Raw genomic sequence first — 24,090 nt, forward strand, 5'->3', positions numbered from 1 at the left:
CGGGAACGTCAAGAAATTGTTGTAATACTAAAAACATCAAAACTTTTAATTCCGTTTTCGGCAAAAGTATTTTTGAATGTGGTCGTGGATAAAATATTGTATGATACTCATGCGTGAAGTACTTTTGCGCCCGAGTTGTACACTTTAGTAAATCCTAATTGACTGGAAAGGCAAGTGAATCAGTTACATCGAAACGTAGGTTGTTTTAAACTGGTTTTTCAAACAATGTATCCACCCCTGTACCCAAAAGGTTTTGCCAACCTTATAGTACAATACGCGAAGCTCCAGGAAAACAAAAATTTTATCATTTGAAAGAAACACTTCGATGGAAATGCTTTAGACAATAATTTCCGTTAACTTTCTGAAAATTTTATCGCATTGGCAACATCGGTATCGCACGCATTCCTGCTGTTAACCACTAATTCCTAGAATCCTTCATTCACAACCGGGCCTATAAACGAAGAGAATGGAACTTAGGTATTCTCGTATTTTTTTATTATTTTGTTATTAGAGGGAACATACACTTAAGGTTCACTTTTAAAAATTAAATTTATTAATAATTAATAAATGGAGGGAGGAAAATCATTAATAGAATTTTAATTGTTCGTTTTATACTTTTTATTGATCAATAATTGTGAATAAATTTGATATAAATATGAAAGTACGAAGATCGGTCCGCGTAGAAGCTACGCGGGCTGAAGAAGAAGCTCGAATGACATTCAGGCGTCAGTCGGCGTTGTGCTACATAATAATTTCCAAACGCATGTTTTAAAAACAAGTTTTCCGGTTATTAATGAACTTATAGAACTTAAAATAGAAAAAAAATATGTAAACCCTCCCACAATAACGTAGGGAAGGCTCTAAACTATTATAATTTCCGTCTGCGTGTTTTCTTTTTGTGTCAAGTCTTCGTCATGGACATTTGCCTAACACATGTCGACATGGTGACAAAGTAGTTTATCCTTCCACTGACAGAGTGGTGGAACTGGAACGTTGGGCCAGATACTTCTGGGACCATCCTCGTATCTAAAGTTTTCAGTAATAAATTATTCTTTAATAATTCACTTTTATATTGACTTTGCTGACCCGGTGAATTAAGTACCGGATATCCGGTCTCTTTACATAATTTTCTGGTATTAATCCCTTTTTTTAAGCATTATTTGTTTGTGTTATTCGAAATTTTTTTAACTAACTGGCGATTATCAATCCGTGAGGCGTAAAAATAACAGAGGGGATGAATAACTGAAAAATTAAAACGCTTTAAAGAAATAATGAAGATTTACTACTGACAACATTAAAAAATATAAAAATAAACACATTTTGTTCATTAAATAGCTTAATCTATGTAAAATAGGTACTGAGAATAATATAATCAGCATATAAAAGACTGCGGTTTTAATTTAATTTAATTCGTATAAATTAATTACCAACAGATATTTATTACTAATTGACAAAAAAAACTAACCGAAAAGTACCATGGAGATCCAAATATGAAATTGTAAATGTATTAAACACTGTAATGAAATAAAAACAATTTTTTTTCAAATATCTCATTGCAAGATCAACTGGGATGTCTTGAGATAATTTTCCGTCTTCTAAGAAATTTTATTCGAGTTTATAAGTTCAGGAAATGCAGTCAAATTCATACTTTGATGCGAATCAATAATTCTCATGCTTCAAACAACTTCTGGGCAGTAAAGCATCCCATTAGACTCTTGTTGGACTCGATCAAAAGTGCTCCAGAGCGTCCCGAAAGTGTTTTGCAATACTGTCACTTTCACTACATGGAACGCTCAAAACGCACATCTTCAGGTTAAAAGGTCAAAAACTTTTAATACAAAACTCGTACGTCCACATTCTTAAAGCGGCTTTGAAATTAAAATTTTTAAATTGGTTTTTATTATGAATCCATGCAAAATCATCGAAATGAAACTGTCAACTGTCAACGTTGAAGTGGTTACTCCAGAACGTTCCGAAAGCGTTCCGCAGTACGGAACTGTCACTTTCACTACATGGAACGCTCAAAACGCACATCTTCAGGTTAAAAGGTCAAAAACTTTTAATACAAAACTCGTACGTCCACATTCTTAAAGCGGCTTTGAAATTAAAATTTTTAAATTGGTTTTTATTATGAATCCATGCAAAATCATCGAAATGAAACTGTCAACTGTCAACGTTGAAGTGGTTACTCCAGAACGTCCCGAAAGCGTTCCGCAGTACGGAACTGTCACTGTCACTACGTGGAACACTCAAAACGCACATCTTCAGGTTAAAAGGTCAAAAACTTTTAATACAAAACTCGTACGTCCACATTCTTAAAGCGGCTTTGAAATTAAAATTTTTAAATTGGTTTTTATTATGAATCCATGCAAAATCATCGAAATGAAACTGTCAACTGTCAACGTTGAAGTGGTTACTCCAGAACGTCCCGAAAGCGTTCCGCAGTACGGAACTGTCACTGTCACTACGTGGAACACTCAAAACGCACATCTTCAGGTTAAAAGGTCAAAAACTTTTAATACAAAACTCGTACGTCCACATTCTTAAAGCGGCTTTGAAATTAAAATTTTTAAATTGGTTTTTATTATGAATCCATGCAAAATCATCGAAATGAAACTGTCAACTGTCAACGTTGAAGTGGTTACTCCAGAACGTCCCGAAAGCGTTCCGCAGTACGGAACTGTCACTGTCACTACGTGGAACACTCAAAACGCACATCTTCAGGTTAAAAGGTCAAAAACTTTTAATACAAAACTCGTACGTCCACATTCTTAAAGCGGCTTTGAAATTAAAATTTTTAAATTGGTTTTTATTATGAATCCATGCAAAATCATCGAAATGAAACTGTCAACTGTCAACGTTGAAGTGGTTACTCCAGAACGTCCCGAAAGCGTTCCGCAGTACGGAACTGTCACTGTCACTACGTGGAACACTCAAAACGCACATCTTCAGGTTAAAAGGTCAAAAACTTTTAATACAAAACTCGTACGTCCACATTCTTAAAGCGGCTTTGAAATTAAAATTTTTAAATTGGTTTTTATTATGAATCCATGCAAAATCATCGAAATGAAACTGTCAACTGTCAACGTTGAAGTGGTTACTCCAGAACGTCCCGAAAGCGTTCCGCAGTACGGAACTGTCATTTTCACGACATGGAACACTTAAAACGCAACTTTCGGTATATAAACGAATACAGAACGAACAACTTTAAGATGGCGTCGTCTAAAAAATGATTTGTTTGATATTGAAATCTTTATCGTAACTTTTAAAACTTTTTAAAAAGCTTCTCTAAAAAATATGCACACGCTGAAAACGAACACGGATGCAAAACCATTTTTCGACGTGGGTTTTATAAGTTTTAAGATTGACACCTTGTAAATGACATACTTTCCGATATAGATTAATGGAGTTTTCGTTTAGTTTTTTAACATAGCCGGGTTGGAATGAAATTCTCGCCGAACAGTTTCGGTGGAACGTGCAAAATTGTTATATAAAAAAGGCCACACATCGAACTACACTTATTGGCAAAGCCAGCTAATCATACCGCCCAGGGCGCCGACATAAATATGCGTGCGTCTTTAGCACGACGTGATGTTTGAAAGGAGCACACCACTTTCATATATCGCCAAAAATCATTTAAAGAAATCGTTGAAAAAGTAACGTTACGGTTTGATAACTCCGTTCTCAATTAATTTACCTTTTTCGAGATACACCCAGGCACTTCCCTTATTGTTATTTATACGATTGTTTGTTACTTTTGAAGGCCATTCTTGCTCTCACCGGATGGTCGAAGTCGCGTTGGAAAGAAGAAGAGTTGAACCAAAAATCCGTCAGTTTTTTGAATTTTTTTTTACCTCAAAAAAGGGGTAAAAAAATTTATAAACAATTTATTATATAATCTACAATAAATTGTACAGATTCGAGCTGAAAAATTATTGTTTTGCGGTATTGGGGTACAAATAAAAATATTTTTGTGAACAACATACAAAAAAAGTAGTATTTTTAATTTTTTTTATATGAAACATGTAAATACGTTCAAGTAAAGCAGTAAATACGAAATATTTCCCCATATTTACACCTAGAATGCAAAGTATTTTACGTCAGTGTGAATAACTGTTTATTTAGTTAATAAATAAGAATTGCAAAATCCATAGAGGGGAAAATTCTGGAAAAATTATTAATTTTAGCAAAAAACTAATGCGACAGTTTAAAAAAAATCAAAATCAGCCCAATATTTACTGAGATAATTAATATTTTTCATCGCCCCGCATTTATGCTGCTACCAAATTCACATTTTCCATAAAAGATTATTGAAACTTTTATTGATAAAAATTTCAAGATTCCCCTACAAAATGACGTAAAAAACATTCCTCAATATCGAAAAACAAAGCCGCAGTGAATTTAAAAAAAAATGTCAAACTTCGCCCCAAATTAAACTGCCAGCTGTCCGAATATGACATTTGGTATTACGATATTTTTATAAAATGTTTAAAAAACAATAAATTGCTTATATTTTTTTTGAGGTCAAAAAAAAATCAAAAAAATAAGGGATTTTTAGTTCAATTTTTCTTCTTTTCAACGCGACTTTTCAAAAAAAGGTCCTCCAATGGTTTAATTGCCATTTTGCGAAAACTATTGGGGCCACAGGGCCCATCTTTAGAGCATTGATTAAGTACATCGAGATCTCGGTTTTCAGTGAATAACAAACCTTTATATTAAAAATTAAACAAATTATAAACAAATTATAAACAATTTAAAAAATTAAAAATTTTCTCCTTTCGGTTAAATTATCTAAGCAACAAATTATCGAAATTTAATTTATAAAATCTCATTTTGAAGATTTTTCAATTCTCTACAATATTGCCGATAATAACAAAAACGAATGTTGTATAGGTTAAGCGAAAAAAGCAAAAAAACAAGATTTGTACCGATTTTTTGGTGTTTTTATTGTTTAAAAAAAAAGTAAACGCATTGACAAATAATGTTGAATTTTATTTACATAACTTTTATTTAACCCCTAGAACACGATGGCGTTGTTTTTCCACTATTAAAATTTTGTCACCAAGGCAATGACTTACCCTGTTTAATAGGATATTAACTAACCACGATAATCGTTCGAATGCAACTCAAATTGCTCAATTCGATCATTAAATTATTACTGTATATAATAAAATCGAATGTCCTCCTTCCACATAACTAAATAGAAATATTTAACGATATTAAGGACAAATATAATAACCACATTTATTGTTTATTAATGTTTTTTTTTTTATATAAATTGATGCTAATTGTTATTACCAGGAATTGTTGAGACGTAAGAATCGACTTTACGACCGTAATTCATAAATATGTATTGACACAGATTACTAGTGGGTTATCTAAGAGTTTTAGATTATCAAACTGTTATTAATTACATATTTTATGTATACAGAGTGAGTTTTATGTATGGAACGCCGCAGTTATCTCGAAATCGACAATTTTTGAGCCCGTTCGCGTTAAATGATATTTTATAGTAATGGGCCAAACGGCGTTTCGAATTTAGCCGAACAAAAAGAAACCAATTACTGCCCATCACTATCATTAACAGTAAAAGCATATAAGTTGAATGGCGGCGCGGCGATCGACAGTCAAAGTTTCGTTCTCGGTTCGCTGTTTGATCAAATAATAATCAGCTGTTTCTTGGTCATTGACAGCAAGAGTGAACTTGGTCGATGGTAGTCTGCGTGCCTAATTAACATTGTTACGCTAAGATCATAGACAGACGGTTAGTTTTGAATCGAACTAATAGGATAAACGTTTGCTCTAATAGATAATATAGAATAATTAAAATAAAAAATATTTTTATCTACGAATCGTTTGAAACTGTTTCTGATCTGCTGGCGGTGCTCCTTAACTTCCCTTCTGGGGTGCCTCAGGTGTGATTCAATTTGATCCAATCTTCAAACTACAAAAGAGACTTGATAGACATTCACTAGAAACTAAACCGCATGGCTCACTAAAGGGACTTCTCTAAAATATTCAAACTTCATCTTTGAATCCGTTTGCCAGAAAAGACGTCGCACTATCCTATTAGAGGCGAATCAGTCTTTATCTACCTACTCCACGATCGGAATTATTTAAGGGCTCGATAGTTTACAATGCAAAAAACATGAACAATCATTTGCCAATTGAAATCGATATCAACTTTTCCTTTAATACTTTGAGGGCGTATTTACTTGAAACTACCTTCTACTAACTACAAAAGAGACTTGATAGACATTCACTAGAAACTAAACCGCATGGCTCACTAAAGGGACTTCTCTAAAATATTCAAAATTCATCTTTGAATCCGTTTGCCAGAAAAGACGTCGCACTATCCTATTAGAGGCGAATCAGTCTTTATCTACCTACTCCACGTTCGGAATTATTTAAGGGCTCGATAGTTTACAATGCAAAAAACATGAACAATCATTTGCCAATTGAAATCGATATCAACTTTTCCTTTAATACTTTGAGGGCGTATTTACTTGAAACTACCTTCTACTAACTACAAAAGAGACTTGATAGACATTCACTAGAAACTAAACCGCATGGCTCACTAAAGGGACTTCTCTAAAATATTCAAACTTCATCTTTGAATCCGTTTGCCAGAAAAGACGTCGCACTATCCTATTAGAGGCGAATCAGTCTTTATCTACCTACTCCACGTTCGGAATTATTTAAGGGCTCGATAGTTTACAATGCAAAAAACATGAACAATCATTTGCCAATTGAAATCGATATCAACTTTTCCTTTAATACTTTGAGGGCGTATTTACTTGAAACTACCTTCTACTAACTACAAAAGAGACTTGATAGACATTCACTAGAAACTAAACCGCATGGCTCACTAAAGGGACTTCTCTAAAATATTCAAACTTCATCTTTGAATCCGTTTGCCAGAAAAGACGTCGCACTATCCTATTAGAGGCGAATCAGTCTTTATCTACCTACTCCACGATCGGAATTATTTAAGGGCTCGATAGTTTACAATGCAAAAAACATGAACAATCATTTGCCAATTGAAATCGATATCAACTTTTCCTTTAATACTTTGAGGGCGTATTTACTTGAAACTACCTTCTACTAACTACAAAAGAGACTTGATAGACATTCACTAGAAACTAAACCGCATGGCTCACTAAAGGGACTTCTCTAAAATATTCAAACTTCATCTTTGAATCCGTTTGCCAGAAAAGACGTCGCACTATCCTATTAGAGGCGAATCAGTCTTTATCTACCTACTCCACGTTCGGAATTATTTAAGGGCTCGATAGTTTACAATGCAAAAAACATGAACAATCATTTGCCAATTGAAATCGATATCAACTTTTCCTTTAATACTTTGAGGGCGTATTTACTTGAAACTACCTTCTACTAACTACAAAAGAGACTTGATAGACATTCACTAGAAACTAAACCGCATGGCTCACTAAAGGGACTTCTCTAAAATATTCAAACTTCATCTTTGAATCCGTTTGCCAGAAAAGACGTCGCACTATCCTATTAGAGGCGAATCAGTCTTTATCTACCTACTCCACGTTCGGAATTATTTAAGGGCTCGATAGTTTACAATGCAAAAAACATGAACAATCATTTGCCAATTGAAATCGATATCAACTTTTCCTTTAATACTTTGAGGGCGTATTTACTTGAAACTACCTTCTACTAACTACAAAAGAGACTTGATAGACATTCACTAGAAACTAAACCGCATGGCTCACTAAAGGGACTTCTCTAAAATATTCAAACTTCATCTTTGAATCCGTTTGCCAGAAAAGACGTCGCACTATCCTATTAGAGGCGAATCAGTCTTTATCTACCTACTCCACGTTCGGAATTATTTAAGGGCTCGATAGTTTACAATGCAAAAAACATGAACAATCATTTGCCAATTGAAATCGATATCAACTTTTCCTTTAATACTTTGAGGGCGTATTTACTTGAAACTACCTTCTACTAACTACAAAAGAGACTTGATAGACATTCACTAGAAACTAAACCGCATGGCTCACTAAAGGGACTTCTCTAAAATATTCAAACTTCATCTTTGAATCCGTTTGCCAGAAAAGACGTCGCACTATCCTATTAGAGGCGAATCAGTCTTTATCTACCTACTCCACGTTCGGAATTATTTAAGGGCTCGATAGTTTACAATGCAAAAAACATGAACAATCATTTGCCAATTGAAATCGATATCAACTTTTCCTTTAATACTTTGAGGGCGTATTTACTTGAAATTACCTTCTACTAACTACAAAAGAGACTTGATAGACATTCACTAGAAACTAAATCGCATGGCTCACTAAAGGGACTTCTCTAAAATATTCAAACTTCATCTTTGAATCCGTTTGCCAGAAAAGACGTCGCACTATCCTATTAGAGGCGAATCAGTCTTTATCTACCTACTCCACGATCGGAATTATTTAAGGGCTCGATAGTTTACAATGCAAAAAACATGAACAATCATTTGCCAATTGAAATCGATATCAACTTTTCCTTTAATACTTTGAGGGCGTATTTACTTGAAACTACCTTCTACTAACTACAAAAGAGACTTGATAGACATTCACTAGAAACTAAACCGCATGGCTCACTAAAGGGACTTCTCTAAAATATTCAAAATTCATCTTTGAATCCGTTTGCCAGAAAAGACGTCGCACTATCCTATTAGAGGCGAATCAGTCTTTATCTACCTACTCCACGATCGGAATTATTTAAGGGCTCGATAGTTTACAATGCAAAAAACATGAACAATCATTTGCCAATTGAAATCGATATCAACTTTTCCTTTAATACTTTGAGGGCGTATTTACTTGAAATTACCTTCTACTAACTACAAAAGAGACTTGATAGACATTCACTAGAAACTAAATCGCATGGCTCACTAAAGGGACTTCTCTAAAATATTCAAACTTCATCTTTGAATCCGTTTGCCAGAAAAGACGTCGCACTATCCTATTAGAGGCGAATCAGTCTTTATCTACCTACTCCACGATCGGAATTATTTAAGGGCTCGATAGTTTACAATGCAAAAAACATGAACAATCATTTGCCAATTGAAATCGATATCAACTTTTCCTTTAATACTTTGAGGGCGTATTTACTTGAAACTACCTTCTACTAACTACAAAAGAGACTTGATAGACATTCACTAGAAACTAAACCGCATGGCTCACTAAAGGGACTTCTCTAAAATATTCAAAATTCATCTTTGAATCCGTTTGCCAGAAAAGACGTCGCACTATCCTATTAGAGGCGAATCAGTCTTTATCTACCTACTCCACGATCGGAATTATTTAAGGGCTCGATAGTTTACAATGCAAAAAACATGAACAATCATTTGCCAATTGAAATCGATATCAACTTTTCCTTTAATACTTTGAGGGCGTATTTACTTGAAACTACCTTCTACTAACTACAAAAGAGACTTGATAGACATTCACTAGAAACTAAATCGCATGGCTCACTAAAGGGACTTCTCTAAAATATTCAAACTTCATCTTTGAATCCGTTTGCCAGAAAAGACGTCGCACTATCCTATTAGAGGCGAATCAGTCTTTATCTACCTACTCCACGTTCGGAATTATTTAAGGGCTCGATAGTTTACAATGCAAAAAACATGAACAATCATTTGCCAATTGAAATCGATATCAACTTTTCCTTTAATACTTTGAGGGCGTATTTACTTGAAACTACCTTCTACTAACTACAAAAGAGACTTGATAGACATTCACTAGAAACTAAACCGCATGGCTCACTAAAGGGACTTCTCTAAAATATTCAAACTTCATCTTTGAATCCGTTTGCCAGAAAAGACGTCGCACTATCCTATTAGAGGCGAATCAGTCTTTATCTACCTACTCCACGATCGGAATTATTTAAGGGCTCGATAGTTTACAATGCAAAAAACATGAACAATCATTTGCCAATTGAAATCGATATCAACTTTTCCTTTAATACTTTGAGGGCGTATTTACTTGAAATTACCTTCTACTAACTACAAAAGAGACTTGATAGACATTCACTAGAAACTAAACCGCATGGCTCACTAAAGGGACTTCTCTAAAATATTCAAACTTCATTTTTGAATCCGTTTGCCAGAAAAGACGTCGCACTATCCTATTAGAGGCGAATCAGTCTTTATCTACCTACTCCACGATCGGAATTATTTAAGGGCTCGATAGTTTACAATGCAAAAAACATGAACAATCATTTGCCAATTGAAATCGATATCAACTTTTCCTTTAATACTTTGAGGGCGTATTTACTTGAAACTACCTTCTACTAACTACAAAAGAGACTTGATAGACATTCACTAGAAACTAAATCGCATGGCTCACTAAAGGGACTTCTCTAAAATATTCAAACTTCATCTTTGAATCCGTTTGCCAGAAAAGACGTCGCACTATCCTATTAGAGGCGAATCAGTCTTTATCTACCTACTCCACGATCGGAATTATTAAAGGGCTCGATAGTTTACAATGCAAAAAACATGAACAATCATTTGCCAATTGAAATCGATATCAACTTTTCCTTTAATACTTTGAGGGCGTATTTACTTGAAACTACCTTCTACTAACTACAAAAGAGACTTGATAGACATTCACTAGAAACTAAACCGCATGGCTCACTAAAGGGACTTCTCTAAAATATTCAAACTTCATCTTTGAATCCGTTTGCCAGAAAAGACGTCGCACTATCCTATTAGAGGCGAATCAGTCTTTATCTACCTACTCCACGATCGGAATTATTTAAGGGCTCGATAGTTTACAATGCAAAAAACATGAACAATCATTTGCCAATTGAAATCGATATCAACTTTTCCTTTAATACTTTGAGGGCATATTTACTTGAAACTACCTTCTACAAAAGAGAATCTTCTATTTCATACGCTTCCAGGTGTAGTGTTCTGGAGTTCCGTAGTGTCTCACACTTCTGGAGAATGTGGATAGAGTTTTCGTCCTCTGTAGAGCAGAGAATCTGCACGTTGCATTCTCTGTTAAATCGGGCGTCTTCAGGAGAGACAACAGTACCCCGAAAGGACTTCTGTTAGTTGTCCTTACTTAGGTTAATACACTTAGCAGATCTTCTTTGGTAATAGCTACCTCTTTCCAGTAATCTGTAGCTGATACCACAAAAGGGTTCAGGTCCTATGAAGGATTCGACTGCTCCTCCTTTAGATATTTCATTTCCCCTTCATCCTAGTGTGTATTCGAATCCATCGAAGGGTAACTTTATTCTTCTTGCCTAGCTCGTTGAGCTTGTCCAGGCATTTTGACATTGGAGCTTACAGATCCCATGGATGGTTGGCTATTGCTTGAAAAATGCTTGGTACGTTGCCCAGGCTTTCTAAATGTTTGGTTCTGGTCACGTTAAACTGAGTATTATGAATATAAGAATATGCACATTACGTAAAAATATGCATTTGCATACAATTCGAGCCTTTGCTTCGCATTATTAATTATTAATTATCATTATTTCTCGATCTTCACAATTCGTGATGAAACTTTTCATCACACCCTGTACATCTATTAATATTCAAATTATGAATTTCGATTCTGTATTAATTTTAATCTCAAATTTCACATTAACTAAATGTAAGATGCGCCGCTTTAATAAACTATCAATTTCTAAAGATCTTCTCAGTTGTTTGTCGAGGTGTATGAATGCTTGGAATGTCGTATTGGTGCGGTTATAGTGGTGGTACTGGTACTTACTGTCAGAGGTACCGCCCGCTGCACGGTTCCCGCACCACGCTGCGACTGTTTATTTCCCAGAAACGCCAAACGCCACCAAGGAAGAATATACGAAGCGCTTTGGTACAATATTGTCGGCTTAAACATTGATGACATTAAATAAGTATTCTTGTCGAATAATTTAATCCAACTAACCCACTATCACACTTTACAGAACGTCCGACTAAACTAAACCACTATAAATATATTTTGCATTTAATTTTTTACCCCCTAACTCGGTCTTCGGCTTTCCGAATAAAAAATAGTCGAATGGTGCCAGATCAGGGCTATATGGTAGATGTTCCATCTCTCAGAAGCCGATTTCGTGTACTTGGAAAGCGGAAAGATTTCTTGGAAGGTTAGAAACAGATCTGCTTTGAAGGGGGACCGATTTAAGTCGTTGGAAGCGATAAAGCAAAAAACGGCAGAGCTCCTGAAGGCCCTCACCAAAGAAGACTTCCAGCACTGCTTCGATCGATGGAAAAAACGTATGGAAAGATTTGTGGCGAGTGGAGGGAAGTATATTGAAGGGAAGCATTCGACTGTAGAATAATTTTTTTAATAAAACCGTTTTTCGTAACCAGTCTCGTTATTTAATATCCAGACCACGTAACATATCATTTTATTCGACTTATTAATTCTGATTCATTTGATTTCAGAAACCTGGCTTTTGGTGTTGGTATCCAGAACTTTCCCGAAGGTTTGGCAGTTAGTTTACCTCTTCAAGCTGCAGGTTTTTCAACATTCAAAGCCTTTTGGTATGCAATATAAATTTATATATTCACATAAAACTTTTTTCCAGTTCTTTGCCTAACTTTTTCTAACTTACAAACTGAAATCCAAGGGACCTTCCACAACTTTCTAATTTTCGCCAAGATCGAACTTTTTACCAGTTCTTTGCCTATTTGTTTCTAACATTCGAGTTTTTATTGTGTATGACAGTTCCCAAATATCCTGGGGAGTTCCGCAAATCGTTATCAAATTTTATTGTATCCTTGCAGGTATGGTCAACTAAGTGGTATGGTAGAACCGATATTCGGTGTATTAGGTGCGGTCGCTGTGGGTCTAGCAACACCTGTACTTCCTTACGCACTTTCTTTTGCTGCTGGCGCTATGATATACGTAGTAGTGGACGACATTATTCCAGAAGCAAATACAGAGTAAGTAATTGTGGCAGAAAACAAAGTTTGATGTCTTAGTCCCAAAAATATGTTGACGTATAAGTTACGTCCCGTTTTATTAGGCATCTCCACTGAAATTTCACTCAAAATATATTTGAAAGTCATTTATTTTCTATTACAATAAAAGTGTAGCTTACGTAACCGGCAGATTGATTTTCAAACTTTTCTAGAAACATTTTCTTTGCATTTCCGTATGTTATTAATATTCTTTGGTTGTTTCGATTGAATTTGCCTCATAAATAAACATTTCAAAATTGTTTAACAATTTTCTTAAAATTAGGAAATTAATTATTCAATTTATCAGAAAATTTAGGCATATTACATCACTCGATAAGTCGTGTGACTGACTCACAGATGGCGCTGTCATTGTCAAATCCAAATGACGTTTACGAAGTACCAACTTTCAAAATTGACAGGGAAAAGTGACAGCCATGGTGAACGATCCGGTCTTCACTACATAGAGTTGTCGTATCGTTTGAATGCAAAAATCAAGGAAAAACGGCTTAATATGTAAAAGATAAAAGCAACGTTTCACCAAGATAATGCACCGATTCACAAGTCGATGGTTAAATTGAACGAATCGCTTCCTCGTCCACCGTATAGTCCAGTTCTGGTCTCCAGTGACTACTGATCACAATTTTTTAGTCACACGACTTTTCGAGTGATGTATTAATATTCCCAATGAAGGAAAATTGTTAGACGGATTTTTTTGGTCCTTACTTCCCCGGATTATCCCTTTAAAGGGTGAAGTAACTCAAGTTCTGTTATTTTTTCAGCGGTAACGGGAAACTCGCCTCGTGGGGATCAATTGTGGGATTTCTTCTGATGTTAGCGTTAGAAGTTGGATTAACGAGCAGCTGAAAATATATTAGGCACAATTTTGACTTGATAATTTATACGAATTTATATATAGAAATTATTTAATTGTTTCCAATTGAACGATTGTATTTATTATGTTTTATATTTTTAATTGGTGACCGTAAAAAGTTGCAGGGGCAATATTTATCAGTAATTTAGTTTTATATATATATATATATATATATATATATATATATATATATAAACGGTGTGACAGCTCCTATCTTGGGACCTTTGTAACATAAATTTAGTTAAATATTAAAGTTTCTTTGATCGGTCAATTTTATTGTCGTTCGATGAAGCCGCAGATTCGGGGCCATTTAACCCTCAACTGGTATGGTGGTTTTAAATGACGTAACTGGTATGGTCGGTTCACCCACGACCCTTAAACGGGCATGGTATCACATATGATACCATCTGTTCGATAATTTTTTTAAAAATCGGCGGTAAACTTTTCGAACTGGTGTTGGTCACACTGTTTTACGTCCAACGAAAGTTGTAACAACATTTTTCAACAAAAAACTTTGATAACTCACATTTCATTAGTGAAATGGCGTCTCGTCCTAAAAATGTAAATTGTTTTTTGTTGTTTTACAAACAATGCAGTGTTTTATCTTTATAATACTGCATTGAATGCAATTATGGAGCGGAAAAATCGTGATAACTGATTTTCTGCATTTTGGGAACGTATCATATTTGATATTTTGCCCGTTTACACTAAAAGTTAAAGTTTGATACGCGTTTTTGATAACTAAATTGTTTATTGATGTTTATTAGATCATTTTGTGTATTATTATATACATAAATTATTATTTTTAATAAAATTATTTTGAGCTAAGATGCGTTGTTAATTTATTCCTCTCATCTAACCGATTTGGATGCCTATTTTACCATTATTTAAACAAAAATATACAACAAAAGCAATCAAAACTAATTCCTATCTAAATTTAATGGCTTGCGCAAAAATTATTCAAATTTATTGTCATCTTTGTATGGTAATTTGAAGAAAAAAAATTAAAAATACTATTTAAAACTATAAATCCCAGTGCCCCCTAAGCCGGCGTGGTATCATAAATTGTTAAAAAATTGAAAAAAAAATTTTTCTGACATTTTACTCGAGGTCTAAATGATGAAAACAAGAAAAAAGTCGATATTTTCCTCGTTCAAGGGTTAAAGAACCTAATAAAGATTTTATTTTTCTCATATAATCAACTATTTATAGAGTAAACTAACAGTAATAAAACAAGTTTTTGTTAGGAAAAAAAATATTTATTTGTTTACGATGCTTGAAAGAAAAATGATTTCACAAAATTAATAACTCTATTCATGGGCAAAAAGAAACAAAAAAATTGTGTTATTGTGTCAGATTTGCATATTTTTTTATATTGTCATTTAAATATATCAATACAAATACACTCCATATGAATATTGACAAGTTTTAACTGACAATATAGAAATAATATGAAAATCTGAAAAAATCATATACAAATTGACAGTTGACAGTCTTAGACTACATGCGAACAGTGTGTGAATCGACACATGACAGGTAGGGGTAGGCAAAATAATCGATTAATCGAAAAATAATCGATTAATCGGGTGATCGATTAATATGTCTTGTTGTTAAGATAAGTTGTAGCTTCAACTTTGTCCCGCCAAACCGATACTTTGTACAAATATAAGAGGGCGGTTTTTTCACAACTATAAATAAAAGACAAGTTCATATAAAACAATAATTTTATTACCAAAACATTGGTACATTTACGGTTACTACTAGACAAAGCAGTAATGGTGAATCTGCGGTTTTCTTCAACCGTTCTGTCGATTCATTGAACCTGGTCATCAGAAACGACAGATTCACGCACAACACCATCACTCTAGAAGTTTTCCCCATTCCCACGACTCATTCTCCCATGGATTCCTGCAGCACTATGTCCTTCAGCCTGTAGAAAACAAATCATGTTTACGCGGCTGTAGCACAACGCCGACTGACACCTCAATGTCAACAATGGCGAAGTGTGTAGTCCGAGAACTTCGTAGTGTGCGTAACGTCTGCACGGAGCGATCGGAGGTTGAAAAAAAAACGCCTGATAAACCAAGATGATTTCCAAATGTCAAACAAAAAGATTTTCAGCTAAATTTTATCACAAGACGTGAGTTTCTAGGTGGATACTATGGTAAATAAGTGAAAACCAACTGCTGCTGTGATAGTTAATTAATTTGTAAATTTCTAATACAATTTTCAGCATACATATTTGTGTTTTATTTGAACACCCCATCTGAATCATACCATACAGATTGTCATGTCTCTTCACGAAGTCGTTGGAGTGCACAGCTACCGACTGGACATACTATATCATCAACAGCGTGTGTTCGTCTACAGCTTTGTTCAGAGGACTGATTCCGAATCAGTTTACAGATCAATCGCATGCGTGCTTTAAAAATTCTAGCTCGAGGGAGTGGGAGAAGTCATCGGTTTGCCAAGATTAATAATACTAGTCAAAGTGGGGTTTATTTGAACAAGCTTTGATTAGTGGCTTCATCATGAAAATGTTCCAACAGCAGCGAGAGCAGACGAGCCCTTCTGTGGTACTGGAAATGAAGGTAAATGGGGGCAAAACCGATTATTGGGATAACCTACAGAGGATGAGACAAGCAAAGACTATTCTGGGAATCTGTAACCGAAGTAAATCTGCCGAAGGTATCAACCTAAGTCAGAACAATCTACGAATACCACCAGGAGTTCTATCGGGTCGCTGCCGCCTCAACAAACGCTAGACCCTGGAAGATAATGCGTCGTGCAGGTTTTGTTGCATAGAGGAAGCAACTTCTATCCACATTCTCTCGAAGTATGGAACTCTAGAGCACTATACCCTGGTGCGCTTGAAATAGAAAACGAAAATCTCTGGAAATTAAAGCCATCCCACATTCTAGAGTACTAACTTCCGTACAGTTTGATGGATCAGCTGTAAACACTGGGTTTACAAGTACATACAGCTTTGCTAACTTCCGTACAGTCCGGACTTAGCGCCCCGCGTGTTATGGCTCTTTTCCACGTTAAAAAGATCGTTCAACTGGCACCGGTCCGATGACTAAGAGATGTTCGAGATGATGCGACGAATGCACGAAACCCAATTTCGAAATCAACTTCTGCTTCAGGTAGTGGAAAAGCAGCCGAAAAAATTTTCCTGTATCGATGAAGTTCTAGCTGGAGTTTCCGTTTTCTAAACTGTCTATGATCTTGGAAATCTCAAACTTAAGATGTCAGCACTTATCAAAATAAGTTGGGCTTCAGCTATTTCGGATGCTTGGATTCTGTTTGACAATCGGAAATTGTGTCGTTGTAAAAGGAAAAAGTTTATATCAACCGACGATGAAAGTTGGAGCATTCTGTTAGGCTCAAAACGAGGTTAACGAACTATTTCTTCGGACTATAACATTTCCAAGGTCGCTATTTGTTTTTATATACAAATCAGTCAACACAAAAAAGAATCCATTCGATATAAAATATCAGAGACGCGTTGCGAACCATTTAATTGAAGTTAGACTTAAATTAGGTCATCGGTTGTTTTAATTGTACCATTTGGGAAAATCATCTAAAAATATAACTGACCGGATATGTGACATAAAACTTCGTATTATACACATACCATCGTGAAGGTCGATGCGTCGAGAAATTACACGTGTACACAGAATTGCCTCTCGCTCTAATATACGCGTACAATTTTCTCATCGAAAATTAACTGCCCAAACTTTTCATTAACATCCGAAATTTCAACAATTTACACTCGACAGATCACGAGCGTAGATAACCAGGAGCAACGAGGACGCCGTCCATGTCTAGGAGCAACATAAAATTAAATGGTATTAATGTGTTGAAACAAGAAAGAATGGAGTGGATGACAGGAAACAAATTTGACATTTTACCTCTTCTGATAAGTATCAAAATGAGTCGTTCTTCCCGGATATTTCATGAATCTGCCTAGGTCGCGAATCTGGTGTTATGCCAGCACTACCACACTATCTAAACGCTATTTCTGTCCTCGTCAGTCTCATCAAGTCTCCTCCAAATTCAAGTGAAGGTGGTAGCAAACGATGAGTCTGCATTTTCAAGTTGTTAAAGAAAATTATCTTGGGAATCCGTTTTTAGATACATAGGCGGCGATCCTTTCATGCTGCTCTACGAAGGGCTCACAACATTCTTTGTTTGGGTTACCTGGTTGATTTCACAACCTCTACAAGCTCCTGCAATCCCAAATACAACAACAACCTTGACCATTAAATTAAATTCATCGGGAGCATTATTTGAAAAGTCATACTCGTAAAAATCGCAAGTTTCTTAGGCGTGTAGCCTTTCCCAGATAGAGATAAACATTTTTATTGTTAAGAATATGATAATAGTAAAATCGATGTAACCCTTTTTGGGTTTTTTATTATTTAGGTGCCGAATTTTGGTATATTTAGTTGGCAATTCGTTTTTCAAAATATTCCAAAGATGTGAAGTGGAAGTAGGACATTGCCTTCTGATTTCCCTAGCCAATTAATCCAATAACTCAATCGGGTTGAGATCAGGCGCTCGTGATAGCCAAATCATTACAACTTTTTTCCCAATTTTTTCAAATTTTATTTGCGTCGCCTCGAGGAATGCTTGGAATCGTTGTCCTAGAAGATGCTCTGCCAATCAGTGGCTGGTCAGAACGTACTACATTTTGCTTCAATATTTTTTATAGTTTCGCATCCCCAAAATCCCTCCAAAACATTCGCAAAACCTCTCCTAGCCTCCGATGTGTTTTACAGTCGAGATTACACATGGACTCACTATTTCTGAATCCCTGAGTCATCGACCACGTTTATTGATTGATCGAGACCGCCCTGAACGTTTTCCATTCCAAAAACTCCTGGTGGATGCGTATTTTTTCCGCGTTGTAGTCCACGGTACGCCGAGGTCTTTGTAATTTGGCAGCGGTTACTTTTGTCTAGACTATGAAGACTAATTTACGTTCCGTTCTTGCTGAGACTAAACTACAATCACAAACACTGAAGTTGAATAATAATAAATAAATCAGCCAGTAAACAAATAACGGCCACTATTATCTTTGGTTTGTAAAACACCGTTTCGACTTCCTATTGAAAATTTGAAAGAGTATACATTGAAAAAGAACGAATTAATATTCAGAAGTCATTAAGAAAGAATTAGTAAAAAAGTTGAAACTACTTCAGCAAAAGATTTATCCAAATCAGAAAAACTGCAACTATAAACGTAAATCGGCATAATTGTAGATGCTGGTCACGTAACAATCCTCGTTAGATGCGTGAATCCCACACCGAATATCCCGAAAAACTGAATGTATGATAAAATAATTGGTCCCTTTTCATTGGGGGGTAACTTAAATGGTCCGGCGTATTTTCAATTACATTTGAAAGGAATTTCTTAAGGATTTCTAAAAACACAAAATATATAACAATATTCATTATTTTTCCGAAAAAAGGAACGATCTGACAACAATGTAAATACCACCATAATACCCGTAGTATCACAAAAGTTTATAAAAATTATAGAAGCGGTTTCCGTACATAAAACTCTGTATTTTACATCACATTCATGCATAATTGCGTTCACTGTATAGGCAACTCAATATACTGATAAGATTTTAGGATTGTCGGCTAACTGGCGCCTAATAAAGTTTCATTGTTGTCTCATTTATAAAATTAAGGATTAAAATAAAATTAATTTAAATAATAACAATAATAATAATTGATAATAACTCGATTCAAATATATTTTGGATAAATCAGTGATTTGCTTGTTTAGTTTTATTTAAATGAAGTATAACAAAAACGAGGCCGTGTTTTTCGGATAATCCGAACTGCCAATCGATAAAAATTTGTTTAAATTCTTTTTTCGCGCTCAAAACAAGGCGAGGCTAATAATCGGGACCTCAATAAATACGATTTATCGAGGTTTTACAATTAATTTTGCGAACGGTTCGTCGTGTCGGTCAATTTAAATTGCTCCAAAGAACAAAAACCTGTTTGATTCTAGGATGTTGCGCCATCGACGTAGAAACAACAGGTCAGCAAGTGTAGACATAGAGCGCTCTGTTCTGGGTACAACTTCATTGCCACCAGTGCCGTTTTCCTCGTGGTCACTGCTCCCGGTTTCCGGTCCTCGACGGTTTACTGCAGCTGCTATGTTCTCGTGCCATCCAATCATCGATGTCTGATTCGCTTGTCTCTCACAATTGTTCTCACCAGTTGAAGCGGAGGTCCTTGGTTAGAACTGTCATTTGGCGAGTCAACAGCTTCCTAGAAGACTTTTTAATAGCTTGATCAGTAACTTTATTCCATGCTTTAGCTGACCAACGAGCTACATCTTTCGCAGTCACATTCTTGATGTTGCTCGAAGGCTGCAAACAGATCTGTTGGTAATGTCCGAATAAGCCTACAAACAGAGTGCCAGCTAGAGATCCACGTCTTACCAAAGAACATCGAGTAGCAAGATTGGAATATTCAAGATTGATACAATATTTTATTCACGGATGAATCAAGATTTTGTATGTATTCATCAGTATATAGGCGACGTGGTGATCAGGTTAATTTTTGTCAAACTGAAAGCTTTGGTGGTGTACCAGTGAACGATGGAAGACTAAATGTTGTCAGGTACATAACCTAGAACCCCATGTAGTGCCCCATATGCCTCATATCGGTGACAACTTTGTGCTAATGCACGATAATACTCGTCCACACGCTGCTAGGTGGTTCGGCTGTACTTAGAAGAGGTCGAGATACCCATCCCGAATTGGCCTCAACGTAGCCCGGACCTTAACCCGATAGAGCATGTCTGGGACCATCTAGGATGACAAATTCAGTAACATCCGGCACCAATAAGAACACTAGATGATATTCTTTTTAACTTCTGGGAATACATGCCGCAAGGATACGTCCAGAACCTGTTTAGAAGCCTTCCAAGATGAATTGAAGCGGTAATTAGAGCGAGGGGCGGTAACACACACACACACAAATGCTGTAAAAGACGTATCTATTGGTGTATTTTCGAAAAACAGGCAAATATTTAAAAAATAATGAGTGATGCGATAATTTTTGTGGGGTGTATACTTTGAAAACTGGTTTAAACTGAATTGTCCTGGTTTATTTAACCTCAAATCCTGGTTTTTTAAATTTTGGGGTTGGCAACCCTATTAGTCCTGTGGTATCGTGTATATCTGTTTATATCCAGTTTTTTTTTTTTCATATCGTTTCATCAATGCGATTCTCTATTAACCTACTTCTGGTCATTTTAAAATTGTACGACTCAATCAACAATTGTTTGTATTCATATATAGCTGCACCTCATTCTACATGAGATCATAGTTCAGGGTCGACTCATACATATATAGATATTTCTTTTAAAAGTTTTATTTTCAATATGACATACCGACGTACACCCACGTTCGCGTATTTTCACGATTACGAAGAAACGACATATCGTGTAAGAAATGCTTCTAATTGCTATTTAAATATAATAATTGTCTATTCAATAAACATTTATTGAGTTGCATATACATTTAGTCCGGGAGCCGGCAATCATAAGACGAAGGATTCTATGCCCGACGTTTTAAACAAATTTTACTAATTTTTAGGTCTTGTTTGACTGTACTATAAACGTTTCAAATTCATTTGAATCCTGATTAATTCATTTAGGAATTTCAGTTTTTGTTATTCTAGTAGAGGAAATCGTATTTTCTACACGAACAATTATGATTTTATTGTGTTTTATTGTTTTTACGGCGTTTTTACCGTTTCCCCATAATCTAATAGGTTTGTTCGTTCCGAGGGACAAGATACTCCTTGTCAAATGTTTTTTATACCTTCGATAACTGTACAGAATTCTTTACTTATGTTCATTTCTCACTTCTTAATGACGATTGAAATTATATTGTTTTTAGATAATTATACACTTTACCTATCAATTTTGCGCTTTGCAAACATCTCAAAGTACTTGAAACGTTCTCACTTTTTTTACTGTTTACCTACTCGTTTTAAAACACTTAATATAATGCGGTTTTCATTTTTAATGCACATACCGTGTTTAAAATTTTATTACCGAATACTATATATTTCAAATGAAGCTGATTATTATATCGTCAACAATACATTTAATGTATTCATCGACAAGCGTTTTATACGGTTTCAAAGAAATCCTTCCATTCTACAATTCCGCTTCTTTATAAAAAACAAACGTGCAAATAACGAAATACGAGGATAGTCCCAGAAGTACCTGGCCCAACAACGAAAACACGAAAATTTCGGAAATGATATTTTTATTTTCAGCGTTTCAGCTTCGCACACTTTTCCCAGCGATTTTCAATAAGTTCGACACCCTTTTTGTAACGAGTTAATAATAGTCAAGCTTCTCAAAGCTCAAGTAAAAAGATTTAGAACGTTAATCAATTCCGTTTAACCTTCACAGCTCCGATAACCTTGAAAAGTATGTTTTAGAGGTGGAATTGTGGAAATCATACGTCACATAGTTGTTTTTGAGTTGAAAATTTAATCAATATACTGATTTCTTTCCATGGAATATCCAAGAAATTAGTGCAAAATTCAATAGTCTTTGTTTACATTTTCCGAATATATGTTATTTTTACGATATATCTTCATATAAATTTGGAGCAATTCATTAGTCACAAAAGTGAAATCCTAACCTAACCTTTTTTTTGTGTGGGTGGGTAAATCTTCGAAAGACCTCCGGGAAGATGTCCCAGGTGTGCTGGATTCGTCCTTGCAGTAAAAATCCACCCTCCACCGATGCATGTGGAACCTAACCTAACCTTTTTTTTTTTTTTTTTGAGGAGAAACCGCATGCCGCCAGAACTTCTTTTATCGGGCGATACTCCGATTAAAAACTGACAATCGTTGGTGACTCAGGAAAACCAGAGACAGTTGAGTTTCACAACTCGACAAAAGGTGGTGTAGATGTCTTGGACAAACAGAAAGAAACAGGCAGGAGATGGTCTATGAGGTATTTTTTTTTTGGAATGCTCGACATGGTGTAAATCCTTTTGTAATATTCAAATGCAGCTTTTGAGGAATTCCCAGTCCACGCACGTACAAACTTTCTCAAAAGTCTTGCTTTTGAACTGGCCGAACCATATATGAATCAACGCATTTCTAAAGAATTCGAGCGAGGAACCGCCACAATCGTTAGCTATTGCACAAAGAAGAATTTGCAGTTATTGGCAACAATTTTTGTGCAAGATGCAACAGCATTTTATGTCCCAAATGATGAACATTTTGATTAGCACCTTATTATTTGTCATTCAAATTTTTTTATTGGTTTATTATTATTCATTATTTTTATTGATTGTAATTTATCATGTTTTTGAAACCGTGATTGTTCATAAATAGAATAAAAACTATTATCACAAACTACCAAATGACAAAAGTTTCTTATGAAAACCACAGTTGTGGTTAGAGGGTTAAACAAAAACGTTTTCGAACAGTCGAAACAGTCATCGGCCGCTCAATTTTCGTTTGGCGCCCAATTATTATTCCGTTTTCATCTATTTCGAAACTTGAGTATCAACCCTCGTATAATACAACACGATAAACAAAAATTACACCAATAAAAAATATTTTTAACTTGTTATGGTCCGGTGCGGCGACCATCCGGCATCGTTTTCTAGCGACATCTAGTACCGAATCTGTAAACTATGTTCTGTCTGACATTCCGATTGAAGGACTGGAAAAAAATCACAGAATTTTCTATTAAAATATTCGCATTCGTACAAAAGCGTACGCGAATATAAGATGAAAATTATATCGATAGATTCCTAAATACGGCCCTGTTCGAAACTATTCCGCTCCGTGAGAATGAATGGAATTCCATTCATGAAAGTGCACAGTTACTTTTAACGTTGTCGTCGCAGTCGCGGAGGTGGAGAAGAGGGAAAAGGGGTAGGAGGTGACTGCGACTGGTGCTGTTGCGGTTCGAGCACAAAAATGTCGATAGTGGTGCTGTTTGTTGTTTGTCGCAAGGCCGCAACTTTACATTCTTTTTGCGGGGGGCGGCATTTTATATAAGGAAAAAAGATATAGACGCACCGGAGACAAAATTCGTATATTTTTATACTAATCCCTTCAGCCCTGTCTATCCGCCACTTGAAATTTATACCCACTAGTCAATCATTCCACCAATAAAACTTTTCGACGACACAGACCTCTCACCAACAAGCCCTTTTCCTATTCCTTCTACCCCACCATGGACCTAAATTCAAAACGTCCCTTAATAGATATGGC

At 35.5% G+C, this 24,090-nt stretch overlaps 1 protein-coding gene across 3 annotated transcripts in view; it reads left to right on the plus strand.

The window, feature by feature from the left end:
* The window catches only part of LOC130443427 (zinc transporter ZIP11), a 53,770-nt gene extending 39,146 nt beyond the window's left edge, over positions 1-14,624 (plus strand). For all 3 annotated transcript variants that reach the window (XM_056778044.1, XM_056778043.1, XM_056778045.1), the window contains exons 5-7: positions 12,416-12,514; positions 12,758-12,916; positions 13,714-14,624. In XM_056778044.1, the coding sequence (XP_056634022.1) occupies positions 12,416-12,514; positions 12,758-12,916; positions 13,714-13,798 (343 nt within the window). In that variant the 3' untranslated portion in view covers positions 13,799-14,624. The remainder of the gene's footprint in view (positions 1-12,415; positions 12,515-12,757; positions 12,917-13,713) is intronic.
* Positions 14,625-24,090: the final 9,466 nt, after the last annotated feature.

The sequence above is a fragment of the Diorhabda sublineata genome, chromosome 4 (genome assembly GCF_026230105.1).
Source record: "Diorhabda sublineata isolate icDioSubl1.1 chromosome 4, icDioSubl1.1, whole genome shotgun sequence".
Lineage (NCBI taxonomy): Eukaryota > Metazoa > Arthropoda > Insecta > Coleoptera > Chrysomelidae > Diorhabda > Diorhabda sublineata.